At 42.5% G+C, this 21740-nt stretch overlaps 1 protein-coding gene and 2 long non-coding RNA genes across 3 annotated transcripts; all 3 read left to right on the top strand.

Annotated features, from left to right (window-relative positions):
• Positions 1 to 6050: 6050 nt before the first annotated feature.
• LOC123744205 (ubiquitin carboxyl-terminal hydrolase 37) lies at positions 6051 to 7883 on the top strand. Its single transcript, XM_045722918.2, has 5 exons — positions 6051 to 6190; positions 6515 to 6646; positions 7249 to 7381; positions 7483 to 7619; positions 7772 to 7883. The coding sequence occupies exons 1-5, from the start codon at positions 6093 to 6095 to the stop codon at positions 7881 to 7883; spliced, it is 612 nt and encodes a 203-aa protein (XP_045578874.2). The 5' UTR covers positions 6051 to 6092.
• A 544-nt stretch (positions 7884 to 8427) lies between these two features.
• LOC145881501 (uncharacterized) lies at positions 8428 to 10335 on the top strand. The gene is made up of 4 exons (XR_014393031.1): positions 8428 to 8544; positions 8755 to 8801; positions 8989 to 9070; positions 9899 to 10335. It is a non-coding gene; the product is annotated as an uncharacterized LOC145881501 (long non-coding RNA).
• Positions 10336 to 18632: 8297 nt separating this feature from the next.
• On the top strand, positions 18633 to 20542 carry LOC145881500 (uncharacterized). Its single transcript, XR_014393030.1, has 4 exons — positions 18633 to 18751; positions 18962 to 19008; positions 19196 to 19277; positions 20106 to 20542. It is a non-coding gene; the product is annotated as an uncharacterized LOC145881500 (long non-coding RNA).
• Positions 20543 to 21740: the final 1198 nt, after the last annotated feature.

Genomic DNA, 21740 nt, shown 5'->3' with positions numbered 1-21740 from the left:
TAGCAACAGTGTAAAAGAGGGGTTGGGGGGCACACAATGCAAATAGTCCGTGTAACCATTTGGTTACCGGTTCAGAAGTCTTATGGCTTGGCGGTAAAAACTGTTGAGAAGCCTTTTTGTCCTAGACTTGGCCCTCCGGTACTGCTTGCCATGCGGTAGTAGAGAGAACAGTCTATGACTGTGGTGGCTGGGGTCTTTGACAATTTTTAGGGCTTTCGTCTGACACCGCCTGGTGTAGAGGTCCTGGATGGCAGGCAGATTTGCCCCAGTGATGTACTGGGCCATACGCACTACCCTCTGAAGTGCCTTGCGGTCGGAGGCCGAGCAATTGCTGTACCAGGCAGTGATGCAACCGGTCAGGATGCTCTCGATGTTGCAGCTGTAGAACCTTTTGAGGATCTCAGGACCCATGCCAAATCTTTTTAGTTTCCTGAGGGGGAATAGGCTTTGTCGTGCCCTATTCACGACTGTCTTGGTGTTTTTGGACCATTCTAGTTTGTTGTTGATGTGGACACCAAGGAATTTGAAGCTCTCAACCTGCTCAACTACAGCCCCGTCGATGAGAATGGGGACGTGCTCGGTGCTCCTTTTCCTGTAGTCCACAATCATCTCCTTAGTCTTGGTTACGTTGAGGGATAGGTTGTTATTCTGGCACCACCCGGCCAGGTCTTTGACCTCCTCCCTATAGGCTGTCTTGTCGTTGTCGGTGATCAGGCCTACCACTGTTGTGTCATCTGCAAACTTAATGATGGTGTTGGAGTCGTGCCTTGCCATGCAGTTGTGGGTGAAAAGGGAGTACAGGTGGGGACTGAGCACGCACCCCTGTGGAGCTCCAGTGTTGAGGATCAGCGTGGCAGATGTGTTGCTACCTACCCTCACCACCTGGGGGCGGCCCGTCAGGAAGTCCAGGATCCGGTTGAAGAGGGAGGTGTTTAGTCCCAGGATCCTTAGCTTAGTGATGAGCTTTGAGGGCACTATGGTGTTGAACGCTGAGCTGTAGTCAATGAATAGCATTCTCACATAGGTGTTCCTTTTGTCCAGGTGGGAAAGGGCAGTGTGGAGTGCAATAGAGATTGCATCATCTGTGGATCTGTTTGGGCGGTATGCAAATTGGAGTGGGTCTAGGGTTTCTGGGATAATGGTGTTGATGTGAGCCATTACGAGCCTTTCAAAGAACTTCATGGCTACGGACGTGAGTGCTACGGGTCTGCAGTCATTTAGGCAGGTTGCCTTTGTGTTCTTGGGCACAGGGACTATGGTGGTCTGCTTGAAACATGTTGGTATTACAGACTCAATCAGGGACATGTTGAAAATGTTTGAGAAGACACCTGCTAGTTGGTCAGCACATGCCTGGAGCACATGTCCTGGCAATCCGTCTGGCCCCCCGCATTCTTGTGTATGTTGACCTGTTTAAAGGTCTTACTCACGTCGGCTTCGGAGAGCGTGATCACACAGTCGTCCGAAACAGCTGATGCTCTCATGCATGCCTCAGTGTTGCTTGCCTTGAAGAGAGCATAGAAGGGATTTAGCTCATCTGGTAGGCTCGTGTCACTGGGTAGCTCGCGGCTATAATACATTATATGACTCCCATCAGCCTAAGTTTGATAATATAATGCATGATATGACTCCCACCCGTCTTAGTTTGATAATATAATACATGATATGACTCCCACCAGCCTTAGTTTGATAATATAATACATGATATGACTCCCACCAGCTTTAGCTTGATAATATACTACATGATATGACTCCCACCAGCCTTAGCTTGATAATATACTACATGATATGACTCCCACCAGCCTTAGCTTGATAATATAATGCATGATATGACTCCCACCAGCCTTAGTTTGATAATATAATACATTATATGACGCCCACCATCCTTAGTTTGATAATATACTACATGATATGACTCCCATCAGCCTTAGTTTGATAATATACTACATGATATGACTCCCACCAGCCTTAGTTTGATATTATAATACATTATATGACTCCCACCAGTCTTAGTTTGACAATATAATACATGACATGACTCCCACCAGCCTTAGTTTGGTAATATAATACATGATATGACTCCCACCAGTCTTAGTTTGATAATATACTACATGATATGACTCCCACCAGTCTTAGTTTTATAATATAATACCTGATATGACTATATATCATGCTATATGATGTATGTGTGAATTCACAGGGTCCCAATTTTGGATCTGCTATAGTAAATTGGGATCCTGTTAATTGACATATACACTACATATATCCTGACTGAGTTTACAGCACCACCAGCCTTCAAATGGAGAACACATTATGGATCTCACTCTGTGACTGGTGGTGAAGGGGGAAGTTGACCCTAGACTCTGATCTTAGGTCAGTTTTGCATTTCCACCACAAATGGTTAAGGTTAAGATTGGTGGAAAGAAACCTGATCCTAGATCTGAACCTAGTGGAGAATTCCCTCCGTGGTGTGACCGGCACCAATGGCCATTTACAGCAGGGGTCAATTTTTATCTCGGATGGATCCCGAGGCAAATGTGGCTTACCAGTGAACCTCCAGGTGTTCATCATTAATACTGTGTCCATTACTGATGCAACCTGAAAAAGCATTAAAGACAGAGTTAATGAGTACTTGAGGTCACTGAGAAAGTCTTGACATGGCCTGCTCTCCCTTATGTAAGGAATTAAGCATCTTCGCCATGTTTACCTTGTACTGTAGGCTATGTTTACTTGTTAGACTGCACAGTAGCTTATTAAACATATGCATTTTGAAATAGTAAAAAAAAAATATAATAATCAGTAACATGTTTCTACCATGGTGTGTTTTGGTTGATGGCCAATTTTAAATACAGTCAAATGCATTTGTGAATTAAATTGCTTTATTGTTTAATTATTTAAGGCTCCTTTCTCTTCTATGTGCTGGAGTTATTTTAAGAATAAAGTAGGCTAATGAAGGCAACAAATTGTTGCTTACTGAAACTCCCAAAGTCATCCAATTGTTACAATAGGATTTGAAGCAAAAGCCTACCCGCGTATGGGTCAACTATTTCAGCACCGTTTTGTGCTGCTCTGAGACAAGCAAGACTACTTAATAAACATATACATTTAAAAAAAGTAATTCAATAATATATTTATTTTTGTACCACTGTAGATGTTGCAGTCATTCAGATGAGTCCAATTGTAAAGTGTAGCCTAAAGGCTAAAATGGACAAACTTGCAATGTATTCAAAGCTTAAGTACTCTAAAACCAGATTTTCCCAACCCTTACAAATATATTCATGTATTATTAACCCTGCCTGATAATAGTACAAAACCCATTAGATATTCATTTAGAATCCTCTAAATGCAATTAGATCTACTACTGTAATTTCTTGATCTGTATTGATCTGCAAGTATTTTCATTTAGAGATTCGGGAAAACAATTTGATGTTTCCTTTCATGTGTCCAACCAATTATTATTGGATTATTCACCATGGCAACCAATGAAATGTGTTTCTTAGTTAGGTTGGCTTGTTTTCAGAATTCACAGCCTGCTAGCTTGTGAAAAACAAAATGCCTCCAGCTGTCCATCACTACTGTAAATATAAAGAGTGGTTATAGAGGGTGCAACCGGTCAGCACCTTAGGAGTAAATGTCAGTTGGCTTTTCAGAGCTGAGCGTTCAGAGGTCGAGAGAGAGAGAGGTCGAGAGAGAGAGAGAGTCGAGAGAGAGAGAGGTCGAGAGAGACAGAGAGGTCGAGAAAGAGAGAGAGGTCAAGAGAGAGAGAGGTCGAAAGAGAGAGAGAGAGAGAGAGAGAGAGAGAGAGAGAGAGAGAGAGAGAGAGAGAGAGAGAGAGAGGTCGATAGAGAGAGAGAGAGAGAGAGAGAGAGAGAGAGAGGGTTGAAACACACACAGTAACACGTGTAAATGAGTTCTGAGAGCCGATCTGTTATCCAACGATTAGTTTAATATTAAAAATTGTCAAATGCTTCTCAAAGATGCCCTGTGGTGGTCAAACTAGCACTAACTAGCATTAATGGCAACAATGGTTGACACTTAAATAACGTGCCATAGAATTCTGCGGCAGCCCGCAAGTTGTGCTGCAGTATGATGCAACTTTTTAATGAAGAACCACTGTAGGAGTTGGCAAGACAGCATTAAACAGATCTGGGACTCTAGCTAGGGTTGGGTTAAGTTTAGGTAAGAAGAATTGTTTAGGAGTTGGAGTGAGGTTAGAAAACAAAATTCAATCCAGCAACCTTGTGTTATGCCTTCCATTCAACACCAACTTATCACCTAGCAAGTGTATTTAACTCACACTGGGCACTGTAAGCTCTGCCCACTGAGCTTTATTTGAACCAATAGCATTCATTATGTCCTTGAGGCAGAGCTGCCCTCAGGGCAAGATTGAATACGGAAAATTGTCCCTAACCAATCTGGATTGTTGTTTGAGGTTCAGGCTAAATCTCTATCACCTGTTCACATTCTTTTCACCAACCCTTTGTCCATCTGCTGGTGAATATGAGAAAAAGCATTTAGCATTTCAATAAACCAATGATCAATCCACAAACAACATGGAAGCTATCAAAAAACAAGGAAGATGAAGATGAAGGCACTTAAAATGCCTTTATTGTGGTCGTACGTTCAATGAAACAACATACAAAAAAATGAATGTAAAAGAAGAAACAGGAAAACAATGGAACATATTATCTCCAATATTGTATGTATACTGCATAACTTTGCTCTTCAATAAAACATATTTGTTCATTGAACAATATATTATAGAATGGGTTGCCAGATGGTGGTGTCATACATGACCGATGACATCACAATGGTCTTTAAGCCAATTTGAACAATGGGTTAATGTGGATATGTATCAGTCTTCATTGGTTATTGACATGGCTTGTTTCTGCTGGTGCAAAAAGGTATGAAATCAGGTCATTTAATCGATTAACAACTACTTAAATTCTGGAGTAGTATTTTTCTCTTAGACCTAGTGGGAAGAATAAAAGTACATTCTGATTGACAAATGCATAAAAAGTGTACATGAAATGTACATGAAGTTCGGCTGTTGCAAATGCCACTCAATGTAACCTGTCTATTCTGTGTTATATGAGGTTTAGGATAGATAGCTAAGTTCCTCTCGGTTAGGCCTACCTTTTCCTATTCCGATGACCCCCCCCTCTTCCATTTGCTGGGGATCGGGGAAAAGGGTATTTTTTCAGCACTATCACATTTTCTTGTCAACAGAAAAAGCGTCAGAAAGCAAATTCAGTTGATGTAGAGCAGAAGACAAGAAAGAAGAATGAGAGTGGCACTTCATCCCCCTCTCCAATTCCATCTGACCGTTCTGAACGGAATGCCTCCGTCACCTCTGACCCTTCACCCTCTGACCAACTCTCCTCCCTCCATCCACCTTCCTCTCCTGTTAAATGTTCCTCTCAGCCTTGCTCTCCTGCTAAACAGCCCTCTGTACCCCGGTCACCTGCCAAACACCCTTCCCCAGTGAAATCCTCTCCAGTGGTGTCCCTCCCTAGTTCTCCCTCTCCTACCAACCCTCTGGACTGTCATGGAGACACCAGCCATGAGGGCACAACAGTCAGGTAATTCAAACAAAAAGTACAGTGCCATCCTAGAGTCTCTTTAGAGAGTTGGGTTTAGAGCTACAAGACCAGGGCCAGTGTTTATCAAGAGTATGAGTGCTAATCTAGGATCAGGTCCTCTCTTTCCATAATAATCTGATTTTTAATGTTCTAAAAGGCAAACTGATCCTAGATCAGACTCCTACTCTGAGAAACTCTATAAACACAGTCCCAGAAAGTTATTTTCCACAAACTGTAGTTTTAGGCTCTTCTGTCCACATCTAGTGGATAAAGAGAGTACTAACCTATTGCCCTGGTCTACTTGGTACACTGCATTTATATGGACAGCAATACATGCGTAACTACTCAGACTGTGTTTATAGTACAGTATAGTATTTAATAGAGAGACTGCGTAGAGTGATACGATCTCTGTTTTGGAGGCTTTAGACCTGTTTATCTCCTTCCTCCAGACCTCTTTCTCTTCTGGACCACTCTAGCCCAAGGCCCCAGAGGCCAGTCTCAGCCACCAGAAGCATGAGTCTTCCCAGGGCCAGCTCAGCCACCAGAGGGTCAGAAGAGACCCAGGGGGCCAGAGGAGAAAGGGGGGCACTGGTCAACATGGAACTTCTTGGGTAAACCACAACACACCACAAATGCATTGAATATAAGTTCTTTATTGTTTAGAGATCAATGTCTGATATACTATGGGGATAGGGCTTACTATCAAGCATGTGAGTTTTATTAGATATTTATAAAGAAATTAATTATAACAATCTTGGCCTAAAGGACATTCACTTCTTTGTGTACTCACATAATTACATATCATTTTTCCATGACCAAGATGGCTGCCATTATCATCACTTGACAGAGTTATGAAGGTTTATGACATTGGCCACTCTATGTGTCTAGGATATTGTATCTCTATGTGTGTACTGATGGCTGCTTTTTCTTCACAGGTTGCCTAACATTGGCAACACTTGCTTCCTTAACGCCATCCTGCAGTGTCTCCTGGTCCTGCCTTCCTTCTTAAAGAAAATCCTGCACCAGGAACAACTCTGGAGCTCCTCCCCCTTCTCCAACCTGCTCAGGTAAAGGAAGGATCAAAAGCAGACACTTCCCCACACACCCATTATTTGTGGTCATGAATTTGCATGCGACTTCTATACAAAGTGTTTGTCGTAGCAGGTTAGGAGAGCATTTTTGCTAAATCTAATACTTTTCCTAACCTTAAGTCCTTCATATTTTGCTGTGTATTTATTTTATTTTTTTTTCCTTTTTTTAAATTTTTTTTTTCGGAATCTTCATAAACCAGAGGAACAACAATGATACAATGATTATGATGTAAACATTAGTAGGCCAACTTGGAAAGTGTAGAATTACTATTTTCCCATAATGCTCAATGACTGAACATTCCACATTACCGTGGGAAATTGGTAGTTTTTTAAAATGCTCTGGAATTGAGAGCAGTATCCAAACCAAATATCTTAGGAGAATAAACAACACATTTTTGTTGTTTTGATCATTGTCCGTCCTCAAAGGTGAAATTGCATTGAATCGAATGAATCATTTCTAATGATGAGGTGCCGTTAGATAAAACATATTTGGATATACTCATCTGCCTCTTTAGGCGTAAGCCAGTAGGTTGACACCATCCAGTCAGCTGCTAATTTACTCTCTGTCTCCCCTACAGGTGTCTGTCTGATGTGTACCGTTCGAGTCTACCTGACAGTGGAGCAAACCAGGCCTCAAAAGCAGACCTCATGTGGAAGGTCAAGTACTCCTTGTCAGGATATGATTTGAAATATCTGGGGGACACGCAACAGGTAACTGAGGCACTACTCTCTTGTGTACGAGCGCTCTTTTTGCATTTTATCTTCATCATTTGCTTTTATCTTGGTATGTTTCTTTCTTTTCCTCATCATAGGACGCACACGAGTTACTTGTGAACATGCTGTGTCAGCTGAAGGAGGAGGGCATGATATTGAAGACACTCGGGGTGAGCTATACCTGCCCAGTTTCCCAGCTGGAGTTCCAGCTTGTGTCGGTGCGCACATGTACCAGGTAAGAGCTCCCATTGGTTGTAATGTATCTACTGAGAACATGATCTTTCTACAAATAATATTACAAAACACATGGCATAACAGAAACATTGTAGACACCTGAAACAGAAACAGACTTGAAGCATTTTTCTTCTCTTTGTCCTGCTTCTGAAGCTGTGGGCGCGAGTCGTCCACCAGAGAGGACTACAACCACCTCTCATTGGACTTAAGCCCTGAGCGCACCTTGCTGAGTAGCCTAGCACTCACTTTCAAAGTCAGCACTTAGGGCTCAGACCTGCATGTAGAGACTAACACCCAGGGCAAGCTGCCCACTGCCTCAGAATACGCTATCTTATTATTGTAGTGGTATCATTCATTTTGTAATGCTTTTGTTTCTAACCCAGGGTGAAAAGGTTGAATTCAAATGTGAGGGCTGTAAAGGACTCCACGCCACAAAGGTGGAGCGTTTCCACACACTGCCTCTGTGAGTTGTCCCTTTATAACCTCTCATAGGACTAGCAGTGTGTAATGAAATGAGTGGTCATTGTGTCCTGAGCCTTTAGGAGTAGTTACCTTCCTGAGCAGGTTGTAGGACTTAGTGATGAGCACCACCCAACACATTTCACTCATCTGTTATTTTGTTGAGTGGTTTCATTGTCTGTCTGTTCATCTCTCTTCCTCTCTGTCTCTGGGCAGTGTGCTGGTTCTGCATCTGAAGAGGTTTGGAGGACCTGGGGGGTTGGAGAAGCTGGAGGCTCCTCTTTTGTTTCCTTCGGAGCTGAGGCTCTCCAACCTCTGTGGGGACATGGTGCCACCCCTGCACAGTGCCAGCCCACAGGCCCTCACCAACCTGGCCCCCAGCATCCAGGGGTCCATCCCCCAGACCCTCACCAGCCAAGTCTCCAGCCCAGCTGGAGAGGCCAAAGACAGCACCCTCTGCTGTTCAGGTAGGTCATGACACCATAACACTATTCTTGCTCCAACACCACACAAACCATCCACTCCCAAAACGGTCCTGCTGACAGAGAAGCTGGAAGCTGCAATTTAAAATGTTTCTCAGACATCTTTAGTGATGTATTGGAGCTGTTTTAGTCCAGAGCATTTCAGACAAGTGACCACGTTTTCACAGCTCTTCATATGTATATTTGACCCCTCAGATTCAAATGACCAGGAACCAGAGAAAGTGCTGCTGACAGCCTCAGTGGTGAGAAGAGAGAGAGAGATAGAGTGAAACCAGTGAAAAATAAGTTATGACAGAACACTGAGATAGTTATGAGGAGAACACGATGTAGTGGACCTCCTGTAGTAGACTAGTACTGTAGTAGACTGTAGACAGTGTGGTGGACTGTAGAGGAAATGACAGTCCCATGATCACATGTGTTTTCTTACAGAAGCAGCAGCCAGTGAAGTCAGTGAATGGATACTACCAGCTGACTGGTGTAGTCTCTCATTTGGGAGGCTCCGCAAACTCCGGTAAGTAAATACCTTAAAACACACACATGCAGATGCACAATACATATGACAGCTGAATTCCAAATCACTCCCTTCTCCTCAGCTTTTAATTTGCATGTTCACGTGTGCCTCTGCCGTATACACAAGCATCCCAAAGCTGAGGGAGTGAATATTATCGAGGGTGAAGGCCAGGGATCATCAACTAGATTCAGCCTCGGGTCCATTTTATTTCTTAGCCAGATGGGCAGGGGTATGGAACAAAATTACAAATAGTTTGTAGACCGCTAATTGACCGTAAGAAGCCCAAACAGATATAATATTTGACTCATATCAAACCTTGCTTACATTTGTGTACAGTCACATATATCTATTGTGCGTGGGAATACTTTGAAACAGATTTCCAAAATGATCATCACTTGGAGCTGATTTGCTGCTATTTTAAATTCTTTTAACAATTACATTTTATTTGTTCAGAAAACATGGGGGGCCAAATAAAATCACCCTTGGGCCAAATTTGTCCCATGGGCCACCATTTGGGGAACCCTGGTGTAGGGAATAATTAGACCCTCCAATAGCCACTTCGGCCAAGCGTGCAAGACTGCAGGCTTCAGAGTGAAGTGTCATCCCGACAAGCACTGCAATATGTTTAGAGTTTGCGCAGTTTAATTCAAAAGAATGGAGAGGCATGCCTAATTATATGCTACGCGTATTTGTTTATCTCTGATTTCAAAACTTGACACATGTAACAGATAAAATATCTCCCAAATGAACTGTTTAACTGTTACAACACACTCTATTACCCACAAAAGCCTGACCTTTGACCTCTAGTCTGTCTTACTTGTTCCACAGGGCACTACATTAGTGACATCTTGCATGCCAGTGGAAACTGGTTCTGCTGTAACGACAGCCAGGTGTCAATGTCCAATGAAGCCACTGTGCTGAGGACCAGAGCCCGGAGTGCCTACATGCTCTTCTATATGTTCAGGTACCGCTTACTCTCACCATCTATATTCTTGTGTTGCTATATATGTGTACGGTTCCTTTCACCCTACAGGGCAAGAGAGCGGGAGGCCCCAGCACACAGGGCCTAACATGGCCACCTGCACCAGCCCCAGCCTAAACAGGGGCAGCACCTGGACCGGCCTCCAAACACTCAGACATGCCTCAACAGGGGCAGGACCTGGACCAGCCTCAACACACTCAGCTCAGCCTCAACAGGGTCAGCACCTGAACGAGCCTCAACAGGGTCAGCACTGGGCCCAACATCAACAACCCCGAGCCCAGCCTCAACACACTCACACCTGTCTCAACAGGGGCAGCACCTGGCACAGCTTCAACACCCCCAGCCCAGCCTCAACACACTCACACCTGTCTCAACAGGGGCAACACCTGGCACAGCTTCAACACCCCCAGCCCAGCCTCAACATGGGAAGAACCAGGCCCAGTCTCAACATGGACAGAACAAGACCCAGCCCCAACACCCTCAGCCCTGCATCAACAGGTGCAGCACTCAGCCCAACTTTAATCATGGGGCTCAAGGGAGACTTGCTCTTCATCACTAGCATGAACATTCTTTCAGTAGCTTATGTCATAAATGCCTGCCCTTGATTTGACTACTTCACCTAATGTATAAAGCTCATGTAAAAAAACATATAAAGTATACACACTAAATGTAGTACACATGTAAATGTGGTGGATAGAGTGTGTGATTATTTAGAGGGTATAACATCCCTTCTATTTGGTTTGGTTTGAAATCCTCCTGTTGTGAAATACACTGTGGTGTATAACTTCTTATTCAGCATGGTCAGACTGGATGACCTGCAATATTCAACATTGATCCAGGTCCCCAGCATGTCAGGAGATGACTTGTGCATGCCATGCAATCTTAATAAAGACAAACACATTTAAGATGACTCCCACCAGTCGTAGTGTGATGATATACTACATGATATGACTCCCACCAGTCTTAGTTTATAATATAATACATGATATGACTCCCACCAGTCTTAGTGTGATAATATACTACATGATATGACTCCCACCAGTCTTAGCTTATAATATAATACATGATATGACTCCCACCAGCCTTAGTTTGATAATATAATACATGATAAGACACACCAGCCTTAGTTTGATAATATAAACATGGTATGACTCCCACCAGTCATAGTGTGATAATATAATACATGATATGACTCCCACCAGTCTTAGTTTGATAATATACTACATGATATGACTCCCACCAGTCTTAGTGTGAAAATATAATAAATTATATGACTCCCACCAGACTTTGTTTGGTAATATAATACATGATATGACTCCCACCAGCCTTAGTTTGATAACATAATACATGATATGACTCCCACCAGCCTTAGTTTGATAATATACTACATGATATGACTCCCACCAGTCTTAGTTTGATAATATAACACATGATATGACTCCCACCAGTCTTAGTTTGATAATATAATACATGATATGACTCCCACCAGTCTTAGTGTGATAATATAATATATGATTTGACTCCCACCAGTCTTAGTTTGATAATATATGATATGATATGACTCCCACCAGCCTTAGTTTGATAATATACTACATGATATGACTCCCACCAGTCTTAGGGTGATAATATAATACATGATATGACTCCCACCAGCCTTAGTTTATAATATAATACATGATATGACTCCCACCAGCCTTAGTTTATAATATAATACATGATATGACTCCCACCAGTCTTAGTTTGATAATATAATACATGATATGACTCCCACCAGCCTTAGTTTATAATATAATACATGATATGACTCCCACCAGCCTTAGTTTATAATATAATACATGATATGACTCCCACCAGTCTTAGGGTTATAATATAATACATGATATGACTCCCACCAGCCGTAGGGTGATAATATAATACATGATATGACTCCCACCAGTCTTAGTTTGATAATACACAACATGATATGACTCCCAACAGCCTTAGTTTGATGATATAATACATGATATGACTCCCACCAGCCTTAGTTTATAATATAATACATGATATGACTCCCACCAGCCTTAGTTTGATAACATAATACATGATATGACTCCCACCAGCCTTAGTTTGATAATATAATACATTATATGACGCCCACCATCCTTAGTTTGATAATATACTACATGATATGACTCCCATCAGCCTTAGTTTGGTAATATAATACATGATATGACTCCCACCAGTCTTAGTTTTATAATATACTACATGATATGACTCCCACCAGTCTTAGTTTTATAATACAATACCTGATATGACTATATATCATGCTATATGATGTATGTGTGAATTCACAGGGTCCCAATTTTGGATCTGCTATAGTAAATTGGGATCCTGTTAATTGACATATACACTACATATATCCTGACTGAGTTTACAGCACCACCAGCCTTCAAATGGAGAACACATTATGGATCTCACTCTGTGACTGGTGGTGAAGGGGGAAGTTGACCCTAGACTCTGATCTTAGGTCAGTTTTGCATTTCCACCACAAATGGTTAAGGATTGGATTGGGGGAGAGAAACCTGATCCTAGATCTGAACCTAGTGGAGAATTCCCTCCGTGGTGTGACCGGCACCAATGGCCATTTACAGCAGGGGTCAATTTTTATCTGGGATGGATCCCGAGGCAAATGTGGCTTACCAGTGAACCTCCAGGTGTTCACCATTAATACTGTGTCCATGACTGATGCAACCTGAAAAAGCATTAAAGACAGAGTTAATGAGTACTTGAGGTCACTGAGAAAGTCTTGACATGGCCTGCTCTCCCTTATGTAAGGAATTAATTATCTTTGCCATGTTTACCTTGTACTGTAGGCTATGTTTACTTGTTAGACTGCACAGTAGCTTATTAAACATATGCATTTTGAAATAGTAAAAAAAATATATAATAATCAGTAACATGTTTCTACCATGGTGTGTTTTGGTTGATGGCCAATTTTAAATACAGTCAAATGCATTTGTGAATTAAATTGCTTTATTGTTTAATTATTTAAGGCTCCTTTCTCTTCTATGTGCTGGAGTTATTTTAAGAATAAAGTAGGCTAATGAAGGCAACAAATTGTTGCTTACTGAAACTCCCAAAGTCATCCAATTGTTACAATAGGATTTGAAGCAAAAGCCTACCCGCGTATGGTCAACTATTTCAGCACCGTTTTGTGCTGCTCTGAGACAAGCAAGACTACTTAATAAACATATACATTTAAAAAAAGTAATTCAATAATATATTTATTTTTGTACCACTGTAGATGTTGCAGTCATTCAGATGAGTCCAATTGTAAAGTGTAGCCTAAAGGCTAAAATGGGCAAACTTGCAATGTATTCAAAGCTTAAGTACTCTAAAACCAGATTTTCCCAACCCCTACAAATATATTCATGTATTATTAACCCTGCCTGATAATAGTACAAAACCCATTAGATATTCATTTAGAATCCTCTAAATGCAATTAGATCTACTACTGTAATTTCTTGATCTGTATTGATCTGCAAGTATTTTCATTTAGAGATTCGGGAAAACAATTTGATGTTTCCTTTCATGTGTCCAACCAATTATTATTGGATTATTCACCATGGCAACCAATGAAATGTGTTTCTTAGTTAGGTTGGCTTGTTTTCAGAATTCACAGCCTGCTAGCTTGTGAAAAACAAAATGCCTCCAGCTGTCCATCACTACTGTAAATATATAGAGTGGTTATAGAGGGTGCAACCGGTCAGCACCTTAGGAGTAAATGTCAGTTGGCTTTTCAGAGCTGAGCGTTCAGAGGTCGAGAGAGAGAGAGGTCGAGAGAGAGAGAGGTCGAGAGAGAGAGAGAGGTCGAGAGAGACAGAGAGGTCGAGAAAGAGAGAGGTCGAGAGAGAGAGAGGTCGAAAGAGAGAGAGAGAGAGAGAGAGAGAGAGAGAGTTAGAGGTCGATAGAGAGAGAGAGAGAGAGAGAGAGAGAGAGAGAGAGAGAGAGAGAGAGAGAGAGAGAGAGAGAGAGGGTTGAAACACACACAGTAACACGTGTAAATGAGTTCTGAGAGCCGATCTGTTATCCAACGATTAGTTTAATATTAAAAATTGTCAAATGCTTCTCAAAGATGCCCTGTGGTGGTCAAACTAGCACTAACTAGCATTAATGGCAACAATGGTTGACACTTAAATAACGTGCCATAGAATTCTGCGGCAGCCCGCAAGTTGTGCTGTAGTATGATGCAACTTTTTAATGGAGAACCACTGTAGGAGTTGGCAAGACAGCATTAAACAGATCTGGGACTCTAGCTAGGGTTGGGTTAAGTTTAGGTAAGAAGAATTGTTTAGGAGTTGGAGTGAGGTTAGAAAACAAAATTCAATCCAGCAACCTTGTGTTATGCCTTCCATTCAACACCAACTTATCACCTAGCAAGTGTATTTAACTCACACTGGGCACTGTAAGCTCTGCCCACTGAGCTTTATTTGAACCAATAGCATTCATTATGTCCTTGAGGCAGAGCTGCCCTCAGGGCAAGATTGAATACGGAAAATTGTCCCTAACCAATCTGGATTGTTGTTTGAGGTTCAGGCTAAATCTCTATCACCTGTTCACATTCTTTTCACCAACCCTTTGTCCATCTGCTGGTGAATATGAGAAAAAGCATTTAGCATTTCAATAAACCAATGATCAATCCACAAACAACATGGAAGCTATCAAAAAACAAGGAAGATGAAGATGAAGGCACTTAAAATGCCTTTATTGTGGTCGTACGTTCAATGAAACAACATACAAAAAAATGAATGTAAAAGAAGAAACAGGAAAACAATGGAACATATTATCTCCAATATTGTATGTATACTGCATAACTTTGCTCTTCAATAAAACATATTTGTTCATTGAACAATATATTATAGAATGGGTTGCCAGATGGTGGTGTCATACATGACCGATGACATCACAATGGTCTTTAAGCCAATTTGAACAATGGGTTAATGTGGATATGTATCAGTCTTCATTGGTTATTGACATGGCTTGTTTCTGCTGGTGCAAAAAGGTATGAAATCAGGTCATTTAATCGATTAACAACTATTTAATTTCTGGAGTAGTATTTTTCTCTTAGACCTAGTGGGAAGAATAAAAGTACATTCTGATTGACAAATGCATAAAAAGTGTACATGAAATGTACATGAAGTTCGGCTGTTGCAAATGCCACTCAATGTAACCTGTCTATTCTGTGTTATATAAGGTTTAGGATAGATAGCTAAGTTCCTCTCGGTTAGGCCTACCTTTTCCTATTCCGATGACCCCCCCCTCTTCCATTTGCTGGGGATCGGGGAAAAGGGTATTTTTTAAGCACTATCACATTTTCTTGTCAACAGAAAAAACGTCAGAAAGCAAATTCAGTTGATGTAGAGCAGAAGACAAGAAAGAAGAATGAGAGTGGCACTTCATCCCCCTCTCCAATTCCATCTGACCGTTCTGAACGGAATGCCTCCGTCACCTCTGACCCTTCACCCTCTGACCAACTCTCCTCCCTCCATCCACCTTCCTCTCCTGTTAAATGTTCCTCTCAGCCTTGCTCTCCTGCTAAACAGCCCTCTGTACCCCGGTCACCTGCCAAACACCCTTCCCCAGTGAAATCCTCTCCAGTGGTGTCCCTCCCTAGTTCTCCCTCTCCTACCAACCCTCTGGACTGTCATGGAGACACCAGCCATGAGGGCACAACAGTCAGGTAATTCAAACAAAAAGTACAGTGCCATCCTAGAGTCTCTTTAGAGAGTTGGGTTTAGAGCTACAAGACCAGGGCCAGTGTTTATCAAGAGTATGAGTGCTAATCTAGGATCAGGTCCTCTCTTTCCATAATAATCTGATTTTTAATGTTCTAAAAGGCAAACTGATCCTAGATCAGACTCCTACTCTGAGAAACTCTATAAACACAGTCCCAGAAAGTTATTTTCCACAAACTGTAGTTTTAGGCTCTTCTGTCCACATCTAGTGGATAAAGAGAGTACTAACCTATTGCCCTGGTCTACTTGGTACACTGCATTTATATGGACAGCAATACATGCGTAACTACTCAGACTGTGTTTATAGTACAGTATAGTATTTAATAGAGAGACTGCGTAGAGTGATACGATCTCTGTTTTGGAGGCTTTAGACCTGTTTATCTCCTTCCTCCAGACCTCTTTCTCTTCTGGACCACTCTAGCCCAAGGCCCCAGAGGCCAGTCTCAGCCACCAGAAGCATGAGTCTTCCCAGGGCCAGCTCAGCCACCAGAGGGTCAGAAGAGACCCAGGGGGCCAGAGGAGAAAGGGGGGCACTGGTCAACATGGAACTTCTTGGGTAAACCACAATACACCACAAATGCATTGAATATAAGTTCTTTATTGTTTAGAGATCAATGTCTGATGTACTATGGGGATAGGGCTTACTATCAAGCATGTCAGTTTTATTAGATATTTATAAACCCATGAATTATTACAATCTTGGCCTAAAGGACATCCACATCTTTGTGTACTCACATAATTACATATCATTTATCTCTGACCAAGATGGCTGCCATTATGATCACTTTATAGAGTTATGAAGGTTCATGACATAGGCCACTCTATGTGTCTAGGATATTGTATCTCTGTGTGTACTGATGGCTGCTTCTTCTTCACAGGTTGCCTAACATTGGCAACACTTGCTTCCTTAACGCCACCCTGCAGTGTCTCCTGGTCCTGCCTTCCTTCTCAAAGGAAATCCTGCACCAGGAACAACTCTGGAGCTCCTCCCCCTTCTCCAACCAGCTCAGGTAAGGGAAGGATCAAAAGCAGACACTCCCCCACACACCCATTATTTGTGGTAATAAATTAAAGAAGGGACACACTCTTTTCACGCCACTTCTATAGAAAGTGATTGTCGTAGCAGGTTAGGAAAGCATTTTCACTAATCCTAACCCTTTTCCTAACCTTAACCACTTCATATTCTGCTGTGTATTGTATTTTTGGTTTGTTTTCCAGTTTCTTTTTGATCAAATCTTCATAACCAAGAGGAACAACAATGACACAATGATTATGATGTAGGCATTTGTAAGCCAATTTGGAAAGTGTAGAATGACAACATTGCCCATTATGCTCATTGACTAAACATTCCACACTACCGTGGGAAATTTGGTAGCTTTTTAAAATGCTCTGGAATTGAGAGTAGTATCCAAACCAAATATGTTAGGAGAATAATCAACACATTTTTGTTGTTTTGCTTCATTATCCGTCCTCAAAGGTGAAATTGCATTGAATCGAATGAATAATTTCAAATGATGAGGTGCCGCTAGACAAAATATATTTGGATATACTCATCTGCCTCTTCAGGCATAAGCCAGTAGGTTGACACCATCCAGTCAGCTGCTAATTTACTCTCTGTCTCCCCTTCAGGTGTCTGTCTGATGTGCACCGTTCGAGTCTACCTGACAGTGGGGCAAACCAGACCTCAAAAGCAGACCTCATGTGGAAGGTCAAGTACTCCTTGTCGGGATATGATTTGAAATATCTGGGGGACACGCAACAGGTAACTGAGGCACTACTCTCTTGTGTACGAGCGCTCTTTTTGCATTTTATCTTCATCATTTGCTTTTATCTTGGTATGTTTCTTTCTTTTCCTCATCATAGGACGCACACGAGTTACTTGTGAACATGCTGTGTCAGCTGAAGGAGGAGGGCATGATATTGAAGACACTCGGGGTGAGCTATACCTGCCCTGTTTCCCAGCTGGAGTTCCAGCTTGTGTCGGTGCGCACATGTACCAGGTAAGAGCTCCCATTGGTTGTAATGTATCTACTGAGAACATGATCTTTCTACAAATAATATTACAAAACACATGGCATAACAGAAACATTGTAGACACCTGAAACAGAAACAGACTTGAAGCATTTTTCTTCTCTTTGTCCTGCTTCTGAAGCTGTGGGCGCGAGTCGTCCACCAGAGAGGACTACAACCACCTCTCATTGGACTTAAGCCCTGAGCGCACCTTGCTGAGTAGCCTAGCACTCACTTTCAAAGTCAGCACTTAGGGCTCAGACCTGCATGTAGAGACTAACACCCAGGGCAAGCTGCCCACTGCCTCAGAATACGCTATCTTATTATTGTAGTGGTATCATTCATTTTGTAATGCTTTTGTTTCTAACCCAGGGTGAAAAGGTTGAATTCAAATGTGAGGGCTGTAAAGGACTCCACGCCACAAAGGTGGAGCGTTTCCACACACTGCCTCTGTGAGTTGTCCCTTTATAACCTCTCATAGGACTAGCAGTGTGTAATGAAATGAGTGGTCATTGTGTCCTGAGCCTTTAGGAGTAGTTACCTTCCTGAGCAGGTTGTAGGACTTAGTGATGAGCACCACCCAACACATTTCACTCATCTGTTATTTTGTTGAGTGGTTTCATTGTCTGTCTGTTCATCTCTCTTCCTCTCTGTCTCTGGGCAGTGTGCTGGTTCTGCATCTGAAGAGGTTTGGAGGACCTGGGGGGTTGAAGAAGCTGGAGGCTCCTCTTTTGTTTCCTTCGGAGCTGAGGCTCTCCAACCTCTGTGGGGACATGGTGCCACCCCTGCACAGTGCCAGCCCACAGGCCCTCACCAACCTGGCCCCCAGCATCCAGGGGTCCATCCCCCAGACCCTCACCAGCCAAGTCTCCAGCCCAGCTGGAGAGGCCAAAGACAGCACCCTCTGCTGTTCAGGTAGGTCATGACACCATAACACTATTCTTGCTCCAACACCACACAAACCATCCACTCCCAAAACGGTCCTGCTGACAGAGAAGCTGGAAGCTGCAATTTAAAATGTTTCTCAGACATCTTTAGTGATGTATTGGAGCTGTTTTAGTCCAGAGCATTTCAGACAAGTGACCACGTTTTCACAGCTCTTCATATGTATATTTGACCCCTCAGATTCAAATGACCAGGAACCAGAGAAAGTGCTGCTGACAGCCTCAGTGGTGAGAAGAGAGAGAGAGATAGAGTGAAACCAGTGAAAAATAAGTTATGACAGAACACTGAGATAGTTATGAGGAGAACACGATGTAGTGGACCTCCTGTAGTAGACTAGTACTGTAGTAGACTGTAGACAGTGTGGTGGACTGTAGAGGAAATGACAGTCCCATGATCACATGTGTTTTCTTACAGAAGCAGCAGCCAGTGAAGTCAGTGAATGGATACTACCAGCTGACTGGTGTAGTCTCTCATTTGGGAGGCTCCGCAAACTCCGGTAAGTAAATACCTTAAAACACACACATGCAGATGCACAATACATATGACAGCTGAATTCCAAATCACTCCCTTCTCCTCAGCTTTTAATTTGCATGTTCACGTGTGCCTCTGCCGTATACACAAGCATCCCAAAGCTGAGGGAGTGAATATTATCGAGGGTGAAGGCCAGGGATCATCAACTAGATTCAGCCTCGGGTCCATTTTATTTCTTAGCCAGATGGGCAGGGGTATGGAACAAAATTACAAATAGTTTGTAGACCGCTAATTGACCGTAAGAAGCCCAAACAGATATAATATTTGACTCATATCAAACCTTGCTTACATTTGTGTACAGTCACATATATCTATTGTGCGTGGGAATACTTTGAAACAGATTTCCAAAATGATCATCACTTGGAGCTGATTTGCTGCTATTTTAAATTCTTTTAACAATTACATTTTATTTGTTCAGAAAACATGGGGGGCCAAATAAAATCACCCTTGGGCCAAATTTGTCCCATGGGCCACCATTTGGGGAACCCTGGTGTAGGGAATAATTAGACCCTCCAATAGCCACTTCGGCCAAGCGTGCAAGACTGCAGGCTTCAGAGTGAAGTGTCATCCCGACAAGCACTGCAATATGTTTAGAGTTTGCGCAGTTTAATTCAAAAGAATGGAGAGGCATGCCTAATTATATGCTACGCGTATTTGTTTATCTCTGATTTCAAAACTTGACACATGTAACAGATAAAATATCTCCCAAATGAACTGTTTAACTGTTACAACACACTCTATTACCCACAAAAGCCTGACCTTTGACCTCTAGTCTGTCTTACTTGTTCCACAGGGCACTACATTAGTGACATCTTGCATGCCAGTGGAAACTGGTTCTGCTGTAACGACAGCCAGGTGTCAATGTCCAATGAAGCCACTGTGCTGAGGACCAGAGCCCGGAGTGCCTACATGCTCTTCTATATGTTCAGGTACCGCTTACTCTCACCATCTATATTCTTGTGTTGCTATATATGTGTACGGTTCCTTTCACCCTACAGGGCAAGAGAGCGGGAGGCCCCAGCACACAGGGCCTAACATGGCCACCTGCACCAGCCCCAGCCTAAACAGGGGCAGCACCTGGACCGGCCTCCAAACACTCAGACATGCCTCAACAGGGGCAGGACCTGGACCAGCCTCAACACACTCAGCTCAGCCTCAACAGGGTCAGCACCTGAACGAGCCTCAACAGGGTCAGCACTGGGCCCAACATCAACAACCCCGAGCCCAGCCTCAACACACTCACACCTGTCTCAACAGGGGCAGCACCTGGCACAGCTTCAACACCCCCAGCCCAGCCTCAACACACTCACACCTGTCTCAACAGGGGCAACACCTGGCACAGCTTCAACACCCCCAGCCCAGCCTCAACATGGGAAGAACCAGGCCCAGTCTCAACATGGACAGAACAAGACCCAGCCCCAACACCCTCAGCCCTGCATCAACAGGTGCAGCACTCAGCCCAACTTTAATCATGGGGCTCAAGGGAGACTTGCTCTTCATCACTAGCATGAACATTCTTTCAGTAGCTTATGTCATAAATGCCTGCCCTTGATTTGACTACTTCACCTAATGTATAAAGCTCATGTAAAAAAACATATAAAGTATACACACTAAATGTAGTACACATGTAAATGTGGTGGATAGAGTGTGTGATTATTTAGAGGGTATAACATCCCTTCTATTTGGTTTGGTTTGAAATCCTCCTGTTGTGAAATACACTGTGGTGTATAACTTCTTATTCAGCATGGTCAGACTGGATGACCTGCAATATTCAACATTGATCCAGGTCCCCAGCATGTCAGGAGATGACTTGTGCATGCCATGCAATCTTAATAAAGACAAACACATTTAAGATGACTCCCACCAGTCGTAGTGTGATGATATACTACATGATATGACTCCCACCAGTCTTAGTTTATAATATAATACATGATATGACTCCCACCAGTCTTAGTGTGATAATATACTACATGATATGACTCCCACCAGTCTTAGCTTATAATATAATACATGATATGACTCCCACCAGCCTTAGTTTGATAATATAATACATGATAAGACACACCAGCCTTAGTTTGATAATATAAACATGTTATGACTCCCACCAGTCATAGTGTGATAATATAATACATGATATGACTCCCACCAGTCTTAGTTTGATAATATACTACATGATATGACTCCCACCAGTCTTAGTGTGAAAATATAATAAATTATATGACTCCCACCAGACTTTGTTTGGTAATATAATACATGATATGACTCCCACCAGCCTTAGTTTGATAACATAATACATGATATGACTCCCACCAGCCTTAGTTTGATAATATACTACATGATATGACTCCCACCAGTCTTAGTTTGATAATATAACACATGATATGACTCCCACCAGTCTTAGTTTGATAATATAATACATGATATGACT

Source organism: Salmo salar, chromosome 08 (genome assembly GCF_965601325.2).
Source record: "Salmo salar chromosome 08, fSalSal1, whole genome shotgun sequence".
Lineage (NCBI taxonomy): Eukaryota > Metazoa > Chordata > Actinopteri > Salmoniformes > Salmonidae > Salmo > Salmo salar.
Note: the sequence above shows the minus strand (reverse complement) of the source record. Positions and strands in the feature narration are given on the sequence as shown.